Genomic DNA, 22516 nt, shown 5'->3' on the forward strand with positions numbered 1-22516 from the left:
CAAACAATGACATATTTATATAGTTATTTGAAACTGGATTTCTGGGATTTTGTCTATGGTTACATTCTGATCATTTCAAATTGTGTTTTTCTGGTTCAAAAGTTTACTTACTTTTGAACACATTCATGCATAACTTTTAGGTCTTTCTTTGTGTGAATACTGTGTTCTTGATAGCACCAAAGTATTGGCATATTAGCATTAAAGTAGAGAATCAGATAAACGTGAAGTGTGGTACCTTTTGAAGAGCAGGGAGTCGTCCATGTGCTCTACGTAGACTGAGGTGAGTCTGTACTGGTTCTCTGTGGTGATATCGATCTGATATCCGGTCAGGACGTAGCACACTGTGCGGAACTCCTGAATCTTGCTCTGAAACACTTCCTTCAGCCTCTGGTTTCTGAGCTCCAAGATCTCCATCTGCTTACGCAAATCTGCAACACACACAAAGAAATGGAGAATACATTGGTCATTTATAACACCACTTATTATGTATACAAGTAACTCAGACTTTCCTCTCTAAGATTCTGTAACACGTGCACAACTTCCTCTCCGTAGAGCTCCACAAGTGCATGTTCAAGTCACTTAGCTAATGTAGCATAGATGGACGGCTCAATATCAAATACACACTCCCTGAGGCCCTCCATCTGCTCACTTAGTGCTAACAAAACACTAAAACACACAGAGTGGTGTAATGGTGACTCTTACAGTCAACTGCAGAGTTGGGAGCACAGAGATGAATGGAGAGGAGAAGAATGATGGGGGCGGGGGGGCTGACTTTAATTTGTTGAAAATCTATTCGGGGATAATTATTTTAATTGGAAGACTTGAATTGAGAGGGCAGAGAAATGAGTTTGTATGAGCAAAAAGTCGTTATGGAAGGAATTATTTCTTAATTGCACACAAATGTAAGTAAGTAATGTAAAAATTAGAAATGGTCAAAGCAGTGAGCAGCCCATGTTTCCATGATGTAACTGAAATATTCTCAGAAGGTTTGCAACACTGAAAGATCTGAATCCAGTGCCAGACAGCTGGGGCTAACTTTTATCCCCGCTGCCGAATGAAGTCTCCTGGCAGAGACATTAATAGTCAACATCATTGAATGGCCATTTCTCTGATTTCTGCCAAAAAGAACAGTTCAATTTGAAAGCTTTTATGTCAACCCAGCATCTCTGGAGGAAGAGCAGCCTCCATCCCTTTCACACATGATGAAAAGTGGACAAATTGCTCAAATTACATTAGCAGTGAGTTTTTTTTTGTCAGTCTGTTGTGTTCCTATTTTTATTATCTTAGAATTCCTGTCTTGCCCTTTTTCTCATTTCGGCCAAAAATATAAAAAGTATTAAAAGTGTTTCCTCCAGAGCTGAAATTTATCTCCCACACACTCCCCCCCTGACTGAAGTCACATTGGACTCCTTTGTTTAATTCTGTTGCATAGTGACATCACTATGTTACCCCTCGCAGATATATTGGCTAGCGCTTCAACACATTGTAAGTAAGGCTAAGGGGCGTAAGTAGTTGACCAATCACAACAGAGACAGAGGGTAAAAGAGGCGCAGTATGAGAAAAGTATAGACCTTTTTGAACATTAAAGCGTGTAAACATGTCACAGTAGAAGCACTAAACACATATATGAACCGGAGAATTAGCATAAAAAGGGCCCCTTTGAAAGCATGTGTTAAAGTTTCAACATGAAGAGAATTCATGGCAAATAAAATGCTTACTCAACAAAACTTAGCCAGCATTGATTAATATTGTCAAAGTCAAAAGAATGTCAGTGTCTCAGATGTGTGTCTGCTTTGATAAGGATCATCCAACAGTCAGTGTAATTTACATTCAGCGAACACTAACCAGTCAAAACCTCTTATTTTATCACAAACTCATACATCTTATATTCCTTCAGGAGTGGTGCTGCACTTTATGGCTTCTAATCCTGCCTTAATTGATAAGTATTCATCATTCTCCTCTTCATACATCTTAGCCCATGATAGTTTTATCTGTCATTATCAAAAAGTGGATGTCTAGAAAGTATCAACTTAAAGAGTCTCTCTGTGTGCCTGTCTGTCTCCTGGGTGCCTGGGCTTCTCTTGAGTGTCAGTCAGCGCTGATAAATACTGTTTCAAGACTTCAGCATCGTCACAGAACTGTCACTATATGACAGCTATCAACTTGCCCTAAAATGGCTGTAAATTCTCCAAGGGAGAGCATGAAGTAGACGCCACTTGTATTGGACTGCAGGATGCGAGCAAATGGACAGGCAGGCAGGCTAGGGAAATGAACATGTACATTTCTGTATACACACAAAATGCTCCAGTGTGTGTGTTTAGTTGCTAAATCAAAGCATCTGTGGTGAAAAAGGTTTTTACACTAACTGTCAAGTTTTTAGAAAGTTAGTTACTTCTGACTTTTGCCCTTAATTGGTCTCTATGGGTCTGTGCGAGCGGTCTCTTAAAACCTGTCAAGGACATTTCACTGCTGAGGGAGGGAGGCCCTTATTTATATATTTTTACCAACTTATTTTCCAACCTGAAGTAAGCTCAGAGTATTTATTTATATCTGTCGCGGAAATTGATTATAGCAGTAAAAGTAGGGGGAATTATGGGCTTGACAGATTAATTTCCAACTCCTCCTTAACTTGTGTTACTATTAAGTGGCCCTTGTGAAATTTGATTACATTTTCACTACAATTGCATTTTCTAGTCCAGAGACAAACCCTTCAGACGGGCAGAGTGGCGCAGTGGGCTGTGCGTTTGCTCATCAGATCAAGGGCGAACTCCAGTTCGAAACCTGCTCCCGCCGCCACTGCGTCAGGCCGTTATGTTCTTGGGCAAGACACTTCACCCGAATTTGCTCCTGTGGGTATTATCCACTGTGCATGTATAATATGAATGTGTACTTGTAAAGCGCCGTGATGACTTTTGCCCCTTTCACACCAGCGCTTTTTCAGCTCCGGCTCGGAGCTGGAGCTGAAAAGCGCCGTTTTTTCCTGTTCAAACCGCAGCGGCGCCGGCTCTTAGCTCCGGAATCCGGTTCACTTCCAGCTCCAAAAAATTGTCGGTCTAGAGGCAAGAGCTTCGGAGCTAAGAGGTGGCGTCGCTTACGTCTCTCTTACGTCGAGGCGTGCAGGAAACTAAACCCAACTCCCCTGAACATGGGTCGACTGTCATGCCTGCCTACAAGCAGTAGTGCTTATAAACACACTTTATAAAGTCAGGCAACACTAACCAGGCTTCGTGTGATTCTGTTTATTTGTACCTTACTTTGACCATCCGTTCACTGTTATTGATCATTGTGGAGAGAGGCAGACGTGTTGTTTTGTATTATAGCAGCTATCGGATGGAATCAATACATGGGCTGCACAGGTTGTCGTGTCCGACTATCACAAGTAGAATCATAATAAAAATACGCCGGTAAAATGTGCCTGTAGAAAACGGTTTATGCCACAATAGGATAGCAATAGCAAGTAGTCAGTTTAGCTTCGGTTGCTATGCTAACATCACCCATTGTATACCAGAGAAACTTTCATAACAGCGTTGTGTTACCAAACAGCGTCAATTCAGACTGACACACATTCACTTAGGCTAAGGGAACTGGGGATATTATCAGCTGCTTGTGTGAGTCGGACAGTGAATACTTTAGGCGGCCGCTGCAGTGTGAGCTAACCGGGAGAGAGCTAACGGAGGAGAATAAACTCCCGTGGAAGAGCAGCCAACACTGCAGCGGTCGGTAAATGCTGGCAGAACACATTAATAAACAATGAACCACGGCACTCTGGAGAAAAGCATAAGGTTGGAGAAGTCGTTATTCAATTTATTCTGGCTTCGTGTGATTAAAAGCAACACGATCATCGACCCGACGCAGTTCCCCGTGTTGTTGTTGTTGTTGTTGTTGTGAGCGCCGTAATGCCGTTGGGGAGCAAATCAGCGATGTAACGGTGACGTCATGACGCAGCAGCGGCAGCACCAGTCGGGTGCTGGGCGGTGTGAACAGAGCGGGAGCAGAAAAGGGAAACCGGAGCTGAACCAGAAAAGCTCTAGCTCGGAGCTAGAAAGGGAAAAGCGCTGGCGTGAAAGCCGCATTTGAGGTGTGAAGATGGGCGGTGGGGCGCAGTGGGCTGTGCATTGATTATCAGATCAAGGGGGCGAAACCCGCCGCCGCTGCGTCCGTAAAGCCGTTGTGTCCTTGGGCAAGACACTTCAGCTGAATTTGATCCTGTGGGTATTGTCCACAGTACATGACCATTACATGTATGCATGATATGTATGTGTATGTGTATCTGTAAAAGCGCTTTGAGTCATTGAAAAGCACTATAATAAATATAAGGAATTATTATTATTAAGACACTTCCAGGCCGAAACAAAGAAAACAATCTCATTTACAAAACGCAGTCATGTGTAAAGCTAAGAATAATACTTAATAGTATCAATAACAGCCTAATTCATGGGTTTCACAAGTATAAGACAAGGTCCGTCTTTAACCTAGTGGAACATTTGCCAAATGAAAGAATCATTTCTGTCACTTTAATCCTCGGCTTCCTTTCACATTATTACCCATTATAATTTATTGAACTCCCATTAAAAAAAACTAAATGAATGGGAGTGTACTTAGCTCTTAGTTCACTTGAAGCACTGCTCGTCTGCACAACAACAGTGGCTGTCTATTCAAGTTTAGAATAGTAATGGAAACTTCATGAAAGCATTTATTGTGTGCAAACAATATACATTAAACTAAGACATTAAGGAAAGAATATGGGAAATGTTAGATATCAATTTCCATCATCAAAAGTTTTTCCAATTGACTTAGTCCACCATTACCACAGAGAAAAGACTCAATAACCTGCACTCGGTTGAAGGACAATTAGGACTTACTTCGATTATTGAAATATTAAGCAGTTTCTTTTTGCATGAGAGATCTTTCAAAGGTCTATTTTAGATCTGTTATTTCTTAACTGCACATCTACATTTCATGGTGACGTTTAACTGGGTCTATAAATCATATTTTAGTGATATAGAGTTCATAAAACAAAGCTTTTTTTATATAACTGTGCCAATCTCAAAGGCATGAAATGTACTCAGTTTGCCTTTGATACTTTCCCAGACATCCCATTGCCTTAACCCTGGTCTCAAGAGCAGGACAGATATCACACATTAGGGCTGTATTACCTGCTGGAGGTGACATGTAACACACTGGTAAGAAACTCAACTAACATTTCCAGAGAAGAAAGGGTCAGGAGCAGACGGGCAAAATGAAAGGCAAGGGGAAATGACAAGAGTGAAAGGAAGTGTAAGAAAGAAAGATGAAGGATGAATTTGAAGAGAGATGAGTGCTGGTGAGGGAGAGGAAGAGGAGGGGGAAGAGTGAATATGAGAAAGGCAGAGCAGAAGACAAATTAGAAACAGACTTCCGGCGCTGATCTGCCCTGAACTCCAATTCAATATTTAACCCTGTCATGAATACCCTTTCCCAATCTAACTGTCTGCCATCACTCACACCTGAGAGGACAAAGGCCTCAGCGACCTTAAATACCAATGAAGCAATTCCCTTCTTACTCTGCTTTAGGTCCTCGCCATTACAGTGTTTTCTCTTTGAAAAATGTCTATTTGTCTAAAAGGGAAGAGGAACTGAACACATGTCATAATGATGTAAAAAAAAAATCCCAAATGGAAGCGAACACGCAAGAATCCATGCTTTCATGTTTCACACGCAACTTGATATCCGAGACACATTTGAGACTCCAGGGGGGAAAACTGTGTCCGCCAAAGTGTGGATGGACGAGCAACTGACTCGCGAGCTATAGAGCTGCCTAAAAACTAAAATAAAACTAGCTATAAATAATTATAGCTCAAGTTAAAACATTTATGTGCCTGTGTCCTACATTAATGTAGTCTGGGCTGTGTGTGAGAGGCTATAATGTTGCCCCTAATCCAAGTGTCCATGTTCAGCGCCATAAATAATGTATGGTAATGGAAATGTGATGGACAATGGAATGGAAAAAGGCCACTGTCCATCCATTTTATTTTATTCACGGTTGGTTCACTTCCAACTAATGAGCCAATTCTGAATGAGTCCTTCTATAAATTGTACTGTTTAAATTCAAATCAAATTTTATTTATATAGCCCAATATCACAAATGACACATATGTCTGAGGGGAATTTACAGAGCGTGGAGCTTACGACACACTCTTTCCTCAGACACGTGGAGTGGACATGTACAAGTACACACATCCTTTACTCAAGTAGAAGTACAGATACTCGTGTTTAAAAATACTCTGGTAGAAGTACTGACTAAACTTCTTTACTCAAGTAAAAGTAAAGAAGTATGGGCTTCTAAATGTGCTTCAGTAAAAAGTACCCATAGCTACCAGCTGTTTTAAAGAGTACCTGACCTCCCTTTATATTAATAGAACAATAATGTCATTGTTAGCTAATGAATGTTTCCATACTGAACAACGGCAACATGACAACGTTTTCATTGGTCCCTCTTCTTTAGAGAAGACCAGGAAATGATGGATACACGGATCAGGTTCAAATCAATAGGCACGCAATGACTCTAAATAATAATGATCACGCACCAAACACACATTCAAACTAAAGGAACCAGCTGTTTGGAAAATGAGAGAAGTAGAAAGTACAGGTATTTGAGTTCAACATGTAAGAAGTAGAAAGTACAGGTATTTGTGTTCAACATGTAAGAAGTAGAAAGTACAGGTATTTGTGTTCAACATGTAAGAAGTAGAAAGTACAGGTATTTGAGTTCAACATGTAAGAAGTAGAAAGTACAGGTATTTGTGTTCAACATGTAAGAAGTAGAAAGTACAGGTATTTGTGTTCAACATGTAAGAAGTAGAAAGTTCAGGTATTTGTGTTCAACATGTAAGAAGTAAAAGTAAAAAGTCGTCAGAAAAATAAGTAGTGGAGTAAAGTACCGATATTAGAAAAATGTACCTAAGTATAGTAACAAAGTATTTGTACTCCACTACTTCCCACCTCTGACCATGGGGAGAGTGACAGTAGAAGTACACACATAGCAATACATTGGTGTGTACAGAGTAAGTAATAACTCATAGACAATCCAAATGAAACAGACGTCAGTTGGTGCGTTGAACTTACCCACGACCTCCTTGGATGGCGGCAGACTGGGGCTGAGGCTGGCGTTGATGCTCGAGTCGCCTTGGACCATGGCGCCTCCTTCCTTCTGCGAGCGTACGAGTTCCGAGAGACGTGTCACTTCCTCCCGGAGAGCATCAATATCTTGCTGGCGCTGTTGCTTGGCAATGGTGGTAGGGTTCATCTTGAAGTGGAGAACTCGGGTTTTGATGGGGTCGTAGTCACCCTGAGACAAAAAGACAAAGATCAGACCCTCCGTCAATTCTGCAAGTTGAGGAGGATAACATTGAGGGCATGCACTAATGCACACACACTTATTTTTACAAGCTGTTTTACAGAAGGCTATCACACATTCACACACAGTTTTTAGTGGAGTTCACATAGGCTAAGTTGCAATTAAAATGACCATTACCCACAGTAATTCACATATGGCCTTTGGAAGTGTGGCAAAAAAAACATAACTGACCGCGTGGCCAACAACAGTCACTGTCAGTAACAATTAGTGGATTACTATTTTGCTTATAAAATAAAACCCTAAATAATATAGTTATCAAATAATGGATACCTCAGAGCTGTCAATCCCATCTGTAATGTGCTAAAGGAGAAACATTGCAGGCTATTAAAAGAGCTGCTGATCTGGATATATCCTTCATGTTAAATATGATTACACATCAGAGGTTGCGCTAGACTTTTTCGCTGCCCGTCATTTTGCCGGACAGGATCGTAAAACTTCTGTCAAAATCCAGAATTACCCGTCGGCCTTTACACAACTCTGACGGGGGGGGTGGGGGGGGGGGGGGTGGGGGGGGGGGGACAGTTCACAGGGGGAGAAAGCATGCTCGTGAACTGTCAACGGGGGGGGGGACGGGACGACGACGACAGTTCACATGCGGCGTGTTATGCATGGCTGCTGCACCTCCACCACAGCGTAAAGCCAAAACTCACGGACATTTCAATGATTTGTGCGGCACAGTTAGGTTTGGAAACGGTATGACTTCCTTTTTGGAGGGCATGCATAACACGGCATAACACCAGAGCCTCGCTGCGGGGAAACTTTGGCGCTGTTCCGAGTTTGTTCTAATCTGTCAAAATGACAGAATGCTTTCAGATTTGTCCGTCATTGTTAAAAAAAATCCGTCATAGACGGAAAATATTCGGTTAACGCGACCTCTGTTGCACATACAGCTTGGCATATTGGTAAATATTCTTATTTATATAGCTGGAGTGGTCAAGGTACTCCCATTTGTATATTTGTATCTGTAGGTGACTGGAAAAAAAAGTTGGGCAACATTTAATTTTATTTAAAATGCTTAAAAGACACAACCATCAGTTTCTCAGGGACATCTTCAAATGGTTCCAACAAACAACCCAAAACGCGAGAATAATCTATTAGAACTTAATTAAAGCATCAAATGATAATAAATAAATTGTGTCAGTTGTAAATAACAACACAAGGTCAGAAATCTGCAACTAATGTATTCAAATGCAGGTCTGGATGATGAAGAACGCAGCCTGAAAGGTTTTTCCGAGAGAAAATGTCGCTAACACACCTCAGTGCTGTTTCTTACCCTTTTTGATATTGTAAACAGCATTTGACATCCTCCCCCTTTAACTATCTAACCAATCTACAGTCCTCCCACATAATAACTCGCAGGCTTTAAGAATATGTTTGCCACACAGGACCCGAGCACATCGAACACCAGATACGCCTGCATAAGAAATGAAAACATTCATTGTACTCACGCATTTCTGTGAAGTGTATGTGCGGAAAACATGGACAAGGCAGAATGGCTTGAACAGACTTTCATAATCAACAGGCCGGGAAGAGTTCTCTGGGAACCATCCGAGAGAATGTGTGGACTGTGATTCAGAGGAATACACAGGGAGGAGATGGGAGGTGAAGTGTGGGCACAAAAGGGCTTTCCAATAAATCCATCTAGCTCTCAGTGTCAATGGTTCAACAACAACTTGATATTTGAACATGACAACCTCTGTGGCCGTTTAACCTTATTTATTTTTGTCAACTAAAGCACAACTGAAAGATTTTGGATGGCCCTGTCTTTATTCTCTTTGGTTACCATCATTTGATTTAGATACATCATTTTGTTCCTGGGTTACTCTTATCAATCTGAACTTTCTTGGTAATGGGACAAAACTGTATCTTAAAGTGAATGAACAAAAACATATTCAGCACAGTGCAGAGAAACGGGAATACAGGGATTTTAGCCTTTGCAGACCATTTACATGCACACAAACCTGTCTAACACACTACAGCAAAGTGAAAAACCAAAAAAGCATAATCGGACTTCTTTAATAGCTAGACTGGATATATTGCGTGTATCTGTAATTCAGTTCTTCATCAAGAAGAACAATTCAGATAACCAGACAAATATTTTTCTCAAATGCTTTCAGTTTTACATTTCTAACCATTCTTATGTATTGGGCTTTTCATTTCAGACCTTTGTGTATCTATCACACTTTAAATGTTCAACCTCAGCCATAAAAATGTTTGGCAACATTTCAACTTGTTTCCATTTATGCTGTTAATAAAATGTGCATTACCAACAGGTGAATACAAACTAATTTGCATTGATATGAAACCAACTAGACTTGAACAACATAGATCATAGTTTAATGATTCACTTTGTACCTTATGTGCCCATTTATTCAGTGCAATAAGTGTTGACGCCAACACAGCATGCACGAAGCAGGTCTGCTTGTGTAGGAGACGGGGCATTTGGAAATCAAACAAGAAGCTTTATTTCCAACTTTCTGTATCTAAAGATATTCATTTTCTGTGTAACTTTGACTCTTTTTCTTTTACCTAGCCTGCCAACATTTTCTGTGCAGAGGCTACAGGAGCATACTGCGAAGTTAAGAGCATCAGACTGCCTACCTGCTTTAGTTCCCAGCGTGCCGCTCTCTGCCCTCAGCCCAGAGCGGAGTCGACCACAGCAGCAAAACCCTCCACTGATTCACAGCAAACACAAGTATTTATTAATGTGCTGTTGTGCAATGCTGTGTTTTAACCTTAGACACCTTCTCTCCACACACACACACACACACACACACACACACACACACACACACACACACCACACACACACACACACACACACACACACACACCACACACACACCACACACACACACACACACACACACACACACACACACACACACACACACACACACACACACACACACACACACACACACACACACTATCTATATAGGCCATTTCAATAGTTGAACTGTAGGTGTCATAAAAAAACCTCACTGGAAACACAAGAGTTTAATTTTATTTAGTTGCCATTATTATAATTTGCTAGCAATGTATCCATCAGACAGACTAACACAGTGGTTCTCAAACTTTTTCTGTCAGGCCCCCCCTTTGGAGAAAAAAAAAAGTCGGGCCCCCCCCCCAACACAAATAGTCAGGCTCAGTGGCGGCGCCAAAGATTTATTTTGGGGGTACTGTGGGGTAGCTTGACGTTTCATAGAGGGTTCTCAAACATTTAGGGTTTCCCATTAATGTACCGGGCGCTACAGTGGCATTTTCTACTGCAACACTCCCCACGCAAATACACAACGTATACCCGCAACTGTTACAATGAAGGCTCGATAATCAGCTCACGGCATATAGGTGTAAGCAGGGGTAAAGTGCTATTTTTATAGGTGGTGTGTGGACCTCACATAGGGGGGTCCGGGGGCATGCTCCCCCGGGAAGATTTATTTTTAAATATTGAAGTTAAAAGCATCAATCTGGTGCACTTTGAGAGCAAAATGAAGAGATCTACAGTATGGATACATCTCTCAACACAGAACTGTAAACAGATTTACTATTTCTTTATGGATATTTTACAAATCACTCCCCTTTTAAACGTTATACATTTTTTAATGTCATATAGTATTTCATAATTGTTTTTAATTTATTTATATTAATGGTGACCAAAACGTTTGAGACCCACTGAGATAACACTGAGAGTCCTTTAGCTCACTGAGTCTCTCAGTCTGACAGGAGAGGACTCTCCTCCACTTTGTTGTTGAAAAAACTCCTTATATCCGTTAGCGTAGCTCGCTAGCACCAGAAGCTAACAACAACGATCTCCGGGTACGGTTGCGCTCTCTCTCTCTCTCGCGCACACACAATAAATGGCTCGTTCCACACACACACAGAGCCGAGCTTTAATGAAACACAGACACCCAGACGTAATAGTACTGCATCATATTATTTTCGAATCAATAATTTTTCAAAATATGATTTTTTTTTATTTTTATTTAAAATCTTTTTTATTTTTTTGTTTTAATAACCATTTTTTCTCCTGGTCTCTCGCGCCCCCCCCCCCCCCCTGTCATGCCTCTGCGCCCCCCTGGGGGGGCGCGCCCCCCCACTTTGAGAACCACTGGACTAACAGAACATGACATGACAAACAATGAGTTGTGAACACAGATTGAATTTATTGACAAGCCCACAAAATAAGAAGCTAAAGCAAGAAAGGGAAAGCTGTTTCCTAAAGCGTGATTACCTTATTTTCTTTCTTAGTAATATGTTCTTCTGAGGCGGGGGAATGGGAAAATGAGGGGAGTCTATCTCAGCTTAATGCCAATATAAACACACACAGAGGAACACACACACACACAACATGCCACACACACCAATCTCAGCTCTTGATTACTGGCTAAATTAGATTCCATATGCCCCAAAGCGACGATTGCAAAATAAACTGCAGGCGTGTGGGAGAGCAAGAAGCAGATGAGGAGAAAAGGAATATAAAGAAGATGGGAAACAGCGAAGGACACGGAGAAGAACACGATGAAAAACAAAAGAGGGTTAGGGGTGATGTTGCCTACAGCGTGGAGGAAAAGTAGCACGGATGAAGGGAATATGCCGTGTACGCTTATAAATAACGCTTTGTATAATTTAAAAGGATTGAGCGTTCTAAAATGAGGAGCAGAGAACGTGTGTATTTATATCAAAACATTTTCAACTGGACTGCATACACGTCACAGCCAGATAAAGTCAAGGCCTATTTTCGTCCTGCGTAAGTCTTTTGAAGTTGTACATCTGGATATGTAAGGAGGGGTTTATTCAAGGATGCGTGTGTGTGTGTGTGTGTGTGTGTGTGTGTGTGTGTGTGTGTGTGTGTGTGTGTGTGTGTGTGTGTGTGTGTGTGTGTGTGTGGTGATAAACAGCGAAGGAGAGTCAGATAGTGTGAGACAGATATGTAGATTTGAGCTGTAAACGCAGCACAAAAAGAACAGTAAAGTCTTCAAAACGCAGCCAAAAGCTACGTGCTGTCAAAAACCAAAAACTCTTTCAGACATAAATCTTTAAAATGAGGTCAAGCTAAAGAAAATTAAGAAGATTTTCCTGTGGAATTCATATTTCACTTTTTTGGATGCCTGGACTGAGCTGAGGGGCAAAGATTTAATTGACTTCTCGACGGCAACAACAAAAGAAGAGCATTTCTCTTTGGCACTGAACCATACCACTTTCAGAGTAAGCCAACAAACAGCATAATCTTATTTTTAATTAGTTCTCTCCTCGTATATCACACTAAAGTGAGAACATGGAAAAGGGCAATTTTCTGTCTTCATCCATTTTAACAAAAAAGAATAATCATGTGATTAGGATTGATCCTCTTAAATAGAAAAAAAATAACTGAACATTCAAAACAGGGACCAAGTGGAGAAAGGCATTATTACCTTTCACTGCACATGCAAGTCTTCATTTAAAGAGGCCTTATCATGCTTTGGGGGGGTTCCTTTCGTATAGTGTGTTATATAGGTTTGTGTGCATGTAAATGGTCTGCAAAAGATAAAATCCCAAAGGGAAAGTTCCCTGAGTCACTATAGGCGCATTCACACCGCAGTACTTTTCCCACAAAGGTTCATGAGAACTTCGTTCATCAGAACTCTTTAGTTCGCATGAACTAAGTACAGATCACGTTCACACCGGAATAAGTCCCTGGGGGAGGATTAGGCAAATGAAGCCGCTGACGTCACTTCTTCTTCTTCTGCTTTGGGTTTACTGGCAGGCCGCAAACCACTTCACGGCGCATACTGCCGCCCAAAGTCCCCGGCCGAAAGTCCCCGGGGTTGGGGACTGGCTTCAGTAGAAGCTGCTGGGACTCCCAGCAGCTTCTACTGAAGCCTTCCGAGTAAATCGCCAGAACGCCGACACCTCCTCATCTCCACCGCTCCCATGTTTTATTTTGTGTTGCCATAAGTTAGTCTCTCTGCGTTTCTGCGCTGGGCTAATGCTAATAATGCTAATGCGAGGATAATAAAATGGCGGCTTCACAAAACTTTTTGGGAGTTTTACGGGGCGTGGTTTGCAATCCGCCCAGCCAATCAGACATAGGAACCTTTTTCTCCCACGAAAGTCCCTGCTCTCTAGCAGGGGGTGAAAAGGTTCTCATGAACTAATTTTAGTTCCGGCTCTTTTTGGTGTGAACGCAACATTTCGGAACTATATCAGAACTAAAGTGGGAAAAGTACTGCGGTGTGAACGCACCTAATGTCAGGATCATAGTGACTTCAATTTTTTACTTTCGTGCTTCTATTGGCTAGCAATCCAACACATTGTACATCATAGGCTAAGGGGCGGGACATCTCGAAGCGGTTGACCAATCTCAACAGAGCCGGCCAACTAACAGAGCAGACTGGGCTCTGGTTTCAGACAGAGGGTGAAAAGAGGTGCTGCAGCACAGGCAGTATGAGAAAAATAAAGACCTTTTTTTAACATTAAATAGATAGATAGATAGAGAGATAGATTCAACTTATTGTCATTACGTAGTACAGGTACCATGTAACAAAACGGTTTCTCTGCATTTGACCCATCCTAGTGTTAGGAGCAGTGGGCTGCCATTAAGTACGGCGCCCGGGGAGCAGTGTAGGGAACGGTGCCTTGCTCAGGGACACTTCGGTAGCACTTGGTCTTTCCGGGACTTGAACTGGTGACCTTCCAGTTGCCAAGCCAAGTCCCTATGGACTTCACCACCACCGCCCCGGTGGTGGCGAAAGCATGGAGACATGTCACAGTAGAGACACTACATACAAATATGAACCTGGAAATGAGCATAATAGGGCCAGTTTAAAGAAAAGAAAGGGAAAGTGGAGTACCATGTGTTTGTAAATCATAATTAAGTTCACTGCTACAAAGTCACAAAGAGGCCACATTGGCTAAGTTTCAAACTGAATGTAAACAAACTGCTTGATATTAAAGTTGGGCTATTGTGTGTGGTGTGTGTGTGTGTGTGTGTGTGTGTGTGTGTGTGTGTGTGTGTGTGTGTGTGTGTGTGTGTGTGTGTGTGTGTGTGTGTGTGTGTGTGTGTGTGTTAACATGCATATATAAAGCCTTTTCCACACAGTATTTACAGTGCAGCAAGGTGCAGTTACATTCTAAGACCCCGAGGCTACATATCTCTTATTCATAGAACAACAATAACAACACATCTAATACCAGAGAGCAGAGTCTGTTGTGAAAAAGAGTAAGAGGCAGGAGAGAGCAAGAGAGCAGAAGATCAAGAGCAGGAGAAAGAGAAGGAGGCGGGACCGAGAGAGAGAGTCAAAGGGACGGGGGGCTCGAGGTCCAGGGAACAATGTCTGTTTTAACTCGGCTGTATAAATCGCTCTGAAACATCCACTTATGTACTAAAAACAGATGCAACCGCAGGGGACACATGAGTCACTGATGGAACAGGTGACACTAATGGTGAGCAGAGGGGAGAGCAGAGGGGTACTATCAAAAATAACGAAGAAAAAGCGCACTTTTCACACACCCGCAAACCACATGAACTAAAGTGAAGTCGAATGGCGAGACAGATGAGTCACAAACCACGAGTCTCATCATCAAAACACAATTTAGCTGTTTGTTTTTTTTACATTGGGTAAAAAGTCAATCTCCTTTTCAAATGCACTTTACTCGTCGCAAGGAATCACAAGTGCATTTAAAAAGGATTGCTTGGTTTACCCAAATGACTAAAGGGAAATAAAACACATGCTTTATCCACCGGTAGGGGCCGAACAGATTTAGATATACATTATACATTAGGCAAGGCAAGGCAAGGCAATTTATTTGTATAGCACAATTCATACAGTAATGCAATTCAAAGTGCTTTACAGGATCAAACAGAGCAAACACAATACATTGAGAAGAAATACAAAACACACAAAATAATTAATTAAAAGAAAGAAAACCATGTTTAACAGTTCGAAAATTTGAATATTTAAATTTGAAAAGCCATATTAAAAAGAAATGTTTTTAGACCTGATTTAAATTATTCTAAAGTGCTAGCCATTCTCAGATGTTCTGGGAGTTTGTTCCATGCATTAGGAGCATAGATGCAGAAGGCTGCTTTCCCACGCTTTGATCTCACAAATGGAACAGTGAGCTGGCCTGCGCCTGAAGACCTAAGGGGTCTGCTGGGTTCGTACCACTGAAGGAGGTCGTTGATATATTTGGGTCCTAGCCCGTTTAGTGCTTTATATGTGCGCATTAAAATCTTAAAGTCAATTCTCTCACTAACTGGAAGCCAATGCGGTGATCTCAGCACTGGAGTGATGTGATCTGTTTTCTTTGTCCGTGTTAAGATTCTGGCAGCAGCATTTTGAATTAGTTGGAGTTTACGGAGTGATTTTTTTGTGAGGCCTGTGAAGATGCTGTTGCAGTAGTCAAGCTTGCTAAAATCAAATGCATGGACAAGTTTTTCAAGGTCTTGCTTGGACATAAGGTCTTTAATACACGAGATATTTTTTAGATGGTAGTAGGCTGATCTGTTGATTGCCCTGATGTGGCTGTTAAAATTGAGGTCAGAGTCTAAAATTATACCTACGTTTCTTGCTTGACTTTTCGGTTCGAGTAATAGTTATTCCAGGTGTGCAGAGACTTTAATTCTTTCTTCTTTGGTTCCAAAAACAATTACTTCGATTTTTTTTGTGTTGAGCTGTAAGAAATTACGGCACATCCAGTCATGTATTTGTTTTAGACATGTGATCAATAAATCAGTCGGACCGTATTCATCTATGGAAAGTGATATGTAGATTTGGGTGTAATCCGCGTAATTATGATAAGAAATGTTGTTATTTCTAATTATTTGAGCAAGTGGCAGCATGTATAAATTGAATAGAAGTGGCCCGAGGATCGACCCCTGGGGAACTCCACAAGTCATTTTGGTTCTGTCTGATGTACAGCTACCAATTGAAACAAAATACTCTCGGTTTTCAACATATGATGTAAACCAGGGGTAGGCAAGTAAGTTTGGCCGTGGGCCAATTTTTTGCTGAGCCGCAAGATGGCGGGCCAGAACATAATCAAAGCCTAATTCAAGGAATTGATTTTGGTAAGAGGGCGCAGCGCCCCTGTTCCCCGGTTCAGAAAAAACTCTATCGCTGATAACCCTCCCCATCAACACTCTGATGCGCAGTCAGATCCGCTGATTGGTTCACTGATGATATAGGCGCCCAATCCAGAGCCTCTGGCTAGACCCGCCCAAAGGGAGGCTCGTCCTCTCTAGCCCCATTTCAGTCCCAAAGCCAGGGCTATTATCTGTATTTTAACAGACTTATCTTTTAAATTGAGGTGTATTTATTGTTCTCTTCAAGTTTATTTTTCTCTGAAATCTTAGGGAGGATGGTCCTCCCTTTCCTCAATGGACGAGCCTCCACTGAGTAAAGTAGAGTTATTAACTAGGTAGCAGTGTTATTTAACATTTTATTCTGATAAGTATTGTCAAGTTCTCTGGGTTTTTGGCATTTATTTGAGTGTTTTCCCACATTTGAGAGGCTTGAGGGACAACTGGAATCCTTTTTCCTTTTCTTTATTTCAACTTTTCAAGGACACATTAGGATTCTTTCAGGTTGAAAACCTTTAAAAAATACCAAAGGACAAAATAAATCAATTACAGCATTTTGCTTTGCAATTTAATATATTATAACTAGGGCCGGGACTTTAACGCGTTAATTAAGATTAATTAATCACACAAAATTAACGCGTTAAAAAAATTAACGCATTTTAATCGCACTTATTTTTGCACCGCGGAACGTTTCTCACTGGATGAGTTTCAGGCGTACCGATTATACTGGAGCACCAACTAACGTTCATGACTTCAGACAACAACAAACCACAGTGAACAACAGTGGGAAATGTTGTTTTAAAAAACGGACGGATGGAAGCGTCGATAAGAGCACGGTTGTGTGCAAATTATGCAAAAAGGAATTCGCATATCACCGCAGCACATCAAGCCTCAAGTATCACCTCAATGCAAAACATATAGCAGCTAGCGTGGACGTTAGCCTCTTTTATCGCGTTCACACCAAAAGAGCCGGTACTAAAATTAGTTCATGAGAACCTTTTTACCCCCACGAAAGTCCCTGCTAGAGAGCAGGGACTTTCGTACGGCTCTCTTGTGAGAAAAGAGCTATATTTCTGATTGGCTGGGCGGATTGCAAACCACATCCCATAAAACTCCCAAAAAGTTTTGTGAAGCCGCCATTTTATTATCCTCGCATTAGCATTATTAGCATTAGCCCAGCGCAGAAACGCAGAGAGACTAACTTATGGCAACACAAAATAAAACATGGGAGCGGTGGAGATGAGGAGGTGTCAGCGTTCTGGCGATTTACTCGGAAGGCTTCAGTAGAAGCTGCTGGGAGTCCCAGCAGCTTCTACTGAAGCCAGTCCCCAACTCCGGGGACTTTGGGCGGCAGTATACGCCGTGAAGTGGTTTGCGGCCTGCCAGTAAACCCAAAGCAGAAGAAGAAGAAGTGACGTCAGCGGCTTCATTTGCCTAATCCTCCCCCAGGTTCAAAGAGTTCTCATGAACTAAATTCTCATGAACCTTTGTGGGAAAAGTACTGCGGTGTGAATGCACCTAATGGTATACTAAAATTCATGTGAAAAAAATTGCTTCTCACTGTTCTCAGGTCAAATATTTATATGTGATTAAAAATGCGATTAATTTCGATTAATTAATTACAAAGCCTCTAATTAATTAGATTAATTTTTTTAATCGAGTCCCGGCCCTAATTATAACCTAAATTAATCAGTAACCAAGTATTTTACTCAAATTCAATGTATTTAATAGTTAAATAAGTACTTTAATTGACCTGTTTCCCCCCAAGTTGCCATATGTGACCCGCTCTATCGAAATCAGTCGAAAGTCGCAACGGCTCATTTCAAAATAAACGTGGATTTGCGTAAAAAACTAGTTTTTCGGGGTTCGGGTGTTTTGTTTGATTTTAAATAAACAAAGTCTTGGCTTTCAGAATATGACATTTTTATTTCCAAAATCACACGATAAATACATGTTTGAAGCTTGTAAAGGGAAGATGACAGCTCTCCCGTGCCACTCTGCTCTTCCACAGCGCCGCTTCCCCTCCCTCCGCTGACATTATGAATGTAAGCGGATATTTCGGGACAGAATTTATTTTACCGGACAAATTTGAAAATTACCGGTCATGTTTCAATAATAATAATAAGAATGGTGTAGCAAAGTTTCCGTTAGCAGGTAATCACCGGACTATGACCGGATATGCTGATGTTTAAAACTCAGTTAATGGGGCTCATTTTTATATTGCTTCAGTTTATAATCGTTACAGATCGAAAAGTTCAGATTCATTTTTCAATAAATGATTCAACAAACAACATAATTATTACATTCAAACAAACTACTTGTAGATGAAGTACATTATTAAAAAGTTTACATTAACTTTGAATAATAACACGGCAGAAACGAATGCTCTCTTTTCCTCTCTCCCTCCCTCTCTCCTGACAGCCCGTCAGTTTCTCAAGCAGCTCGCTAAACAGTGGGCGGGGCTTCAGGTGATTATGCAGAGCTGCATGTCTCTGTCAGACTCAGCAGCTGATCTGATCTCTCTCTCTGGTACGGTTATACTTCACTCGCGTTTATGTCCATATCGATCAGATCCAGCTCTCCTGATCGGCCTTTATAGAGAGCACCGATCAAACTATTAAGAGTGAATATCGGCCGATAATGACCGGCGGCCGATCAATCAGTGGCTTTTATGTTGTAAACAAAAAAAAATTAAAAAAATTAAAAAAATAATATTTTATTAGTGATTCTCAAAATTACGGGCCAAATATTATTGCTGGCGGGCCAACAATGGCCCGCGGGCCGCCTGTTGCCGACCCATGATGTAAACCATTTTAGGACAGTGCCAGACAGACCCACCCATTTCTCTAGTCTTTCTATTAAAATGTTGTGATCTACGGTGTCAAACGCCGCACTGAGGTCTAATAGAACTAAAACTGTGGATTTCCCACAGTCGGTATTACAATGAATGTCATTTAAAATCTTTAATAAAACCGTCTCTGTGCTATGACGAGACCTAAAACCAGATTGGAAGGTGTCTAAAATGTTATTGGAGGTCAAAAAACTGTTAAGTTGAAGGTAGACAACCTTTTCAATTATTTTGCTCAAAAATGGTAAATTTGAAATTGGCCTGTAATTACTGATTATCAGTGTATCGAGTGTGTTCTTTTTTAGCAGTGGCTTAATAACTGCAGTTTTCAAGCCCTTAGGGAAGTCACCTGAATGGAGCGACATGTTCACAATCTGCAGTACATCTGAGGCAATATAGCAATAGACATTTTTAAAGAAGTTTGTCGGAAGACTATCAAGACTACATGTAGTTGTTTTTAGATGGAATATAACGTCTTCAAGTGTTTTATGGCTGACTGGAACAAACTCTGACATGTTTGCTTCATTAATTATTTGTCCTTGCAATGGGAACATAGGGTCAAGACTCGGAATTGAGGAATTGATATCTTGCCTGATCTTTAAGATCTTTTCTGTGAAGAATAAAGCAAACTCATTACATTTCTGAGTGGAGATTAGTTCAGGGGCTATTTCCATTCTGGGGTTAGTTAACCTATCAATAGTGGAAAATAATAAACGAGAGTTATTAATATTTTTGTTGATGAGATCAGAGAAAAATGATTGTCTAGCTTTCTTCAGTTCAAGACCGTAGGTGAATAGTTTTTCTTTGTAAATATCATGATGTATCTTGAGTTTTGTTTTCCGCCATCTGCGTTCAGCTTTCCGGCATTCTGTTTTTTGAAGTTTCACTGATGGCGAATTTCTCCATGGTGCTTTCTCTTTTCCAAAGATTTTTTAAACTTTCACGGGCGCAATGTCAGTTTTGCGTTAAATGTATCCACCAGATTACTAACAGGGTTTGGTGTGAGAGCCGGCGCGGCTAAAAAGGCTTGGATAAATGATGTACAGGTATTTTCATTTATATACCTTCTCAAAGTTACATCAGACCTAGTGTGGATCACATCAGTGACAGACATCTCAAAGGAGATACAGTAATGGTCAGAGAGAGCGACATCAGAAATAAACACTTTACAGATATCGAGACCTTTGGACATAAGTAAATCCAGTGTATGGCCTTTAGAATGAGTGGGCCCTGAGACATGCTGAGTCAGACCAAAATTCTCCACATTATGGAGCAATTCTATAGCATTTTTATCATTGGTGTTATCCACATGAATGTTAAAATCTCCAGCAATAATTAATGAGTTAAAATCAATACATATGACAGAAAGCAGCTGTGTGAACTCATCTAGAAAGTTTGCTGAGTATCGGGGGGGCCTATATATGGTTGTTAATAAAACACGTGATGAAGATTTCAGTATTATTGCAAGATATTCGAAAGTGGTGAATGTTCCAAACGATATTTGCTTGCAATTTAGAACATCCTTGTACAAGGAAGCCACTCCACCACCTTTCTTCTCGGCTCTGACCTCACTCATAAAGCTGTAATTAGGTGGTGCTGTTTCAATAAGAAATGCAGCACTATTGTTTGTATCTAGCCAAGTTTCAGTAAGAAACATAAAATCTACTTGCTGTTCTATTATAAGATCATTGATTAAAAATGACTTACCCGCTAAGGACCTAACATTAAGTAAGGCCAAATTAATTGTATTCTCTCCATTTTTAGCTGAGGAAGCCACTGTATCACCATCAGTACAGGGAGCTTTGACTATTTGTACAACTGGACTGATCACTCTTGCACCACGACAGTTGTTATTACAGCAAGGGCGTGACCGCCGGTCAGTGATTCTGACCGGGATGTCGCTCGGCATTAAAGTGGGAGCTGAAATACACACAGGTTGGGGTATAGTTGTAGGGGACCCACCAAGCCACAAGGGGGAGCTAGTGTGGTTTGTAGGGGAAACAGTGGCTTGAGATGACACTGCCGGAAAGGGGGGTGTGTGAACGTGGAGCGCGAAAAGTCAGGGAGACGTCTGAACAGCGTGCTGCATGTTAGCCGCTAGCATGCGGCCACCCAGCTGGGTTGGATTCCATCAGTGCTGAAGAGTGCGGGTCGGTCCCAGAATAGATTAAAATTGTCAATAAAACCTAAATTGTGAGCTCTGCAGGCGGATTGGAGCCAAGTGTGGAGGCTGAGGATCCTACTGAACCGCCCTGCTCCGCGGGCCAGTGTTGGGATCGGACCTGAGATAAAAACCGACTTTTCACAGCCCCGTAAAAGAATAAAAAGTTTCTTAAAATCTTTTTTTGTTAGCTCCGACTGCTGGCGGGCTGTGTCATTTGACCCAACGTGGACAATTAGTCGATTGACAGAGGGCGGGAGTGAGTGCAGCAGCCCCGGGAGTTTCTCCAGGATAACCGGGACTGAGGCTCCAGGGAAGCAGCGCGTGGCCGCGTTGAAGAATCTGATGTTTCTAATTATGGAATACCCGATTATCAATGTTGCTGGGGCGAAAAGGGGACGAGGTGGTGCCGGAGATCGAGGACGTGGAGACCGAGCAGGAGAGTGTTGTGGTGAGACAGCAACAGCTGGGCTGGGAGAGGATTTCCCCGCCGGCTCAGGGCCCGGAAAACTTCCCGAGTGTCTCAGCACGGCCTCTTTGAGGAGTCTACGACGTGAAGAGGTCGCCGGACGGGATGAGGGACGCCGAGTGTGACTTCACAGTGGTCTGGGAAGAAGCACAAACACTGTCGGCTGCTGGCGCAGAAGTTGCAGTGCCGGCAGGGTGCAGATCTGGACTGATCAGTGCCGCGGGAGCATCAGCTGGATGGAACGGATCATCTGGACGGGTCAGTGCCGCGGGAGCATCAGCTGGATGGACCGGATCGTCAGACAGGGCCGTGAAGCGGTTCTGAAGGCGTAGGCGAGGCGGTGAAGTCTCCCCATTCAATAAGCTCCTGCGCACCACCTCAGACCACGACTGCTGATGGCCAGGTGTCGAGGAGTCGGAAGGCCTCTCCATGACACTGTTCTGTTAGGACAGTGCCAGACAGTGTTCTGTGGGATCCTTCCACCTGTCCACGGACAGGTGGAAGGATCCCACAGAACAGTGTCATGGATAGTTGTACTGAACGAGGCAAGCTGTTTAGACTGCACCGATGTCACCTCC

General features: G+C 41.9%; 1 protein-coding gene across 4 annotated transcripts in view; it reads right to left on the minus strand.

The window, feature by feature from the left end:
* Nucleotides 1-236: 236 nt before the first annotated feature.
* mad1l1 (mitotic arrest deficient 1 like 1) overlaps nucleotides 237-22516 on the minus strand; it is a gene marked incomplete at its 3' end in the record, with an annotated part of 75421 nt that continues 53141 nt past the window's right edge. For all 4 annotated transcript variants that reach the window (XM_034230200.1, XM_034230199.1, XM_034230201.1 and 1 more), the window contains 2 exon segments: nucleotides 237-428; nucleotides 7105-7327. In XM_034230200.1, coding sequence (XP_034086091.1) covers nucleotides 237-428; nucleotides 7105-7327 — 415 coding nt within the window.

Source organism: Gymnodraco acuticeps, unplaced genomic scaffold (assembly GCF_902827175.1).
Source record: "Gymnodraco acuticeps unplaced genomic scaffold, fGymAcu1.1, whole genome shotgun sequence".
Taxonomy (NCBI): domain Eukaryota; kingdom Metazoa; phylum Chordata; class Actinopteri; order Perciformes; family Bathydraconidae; genus Gymnodraco; species Gymnodraco acuticeps.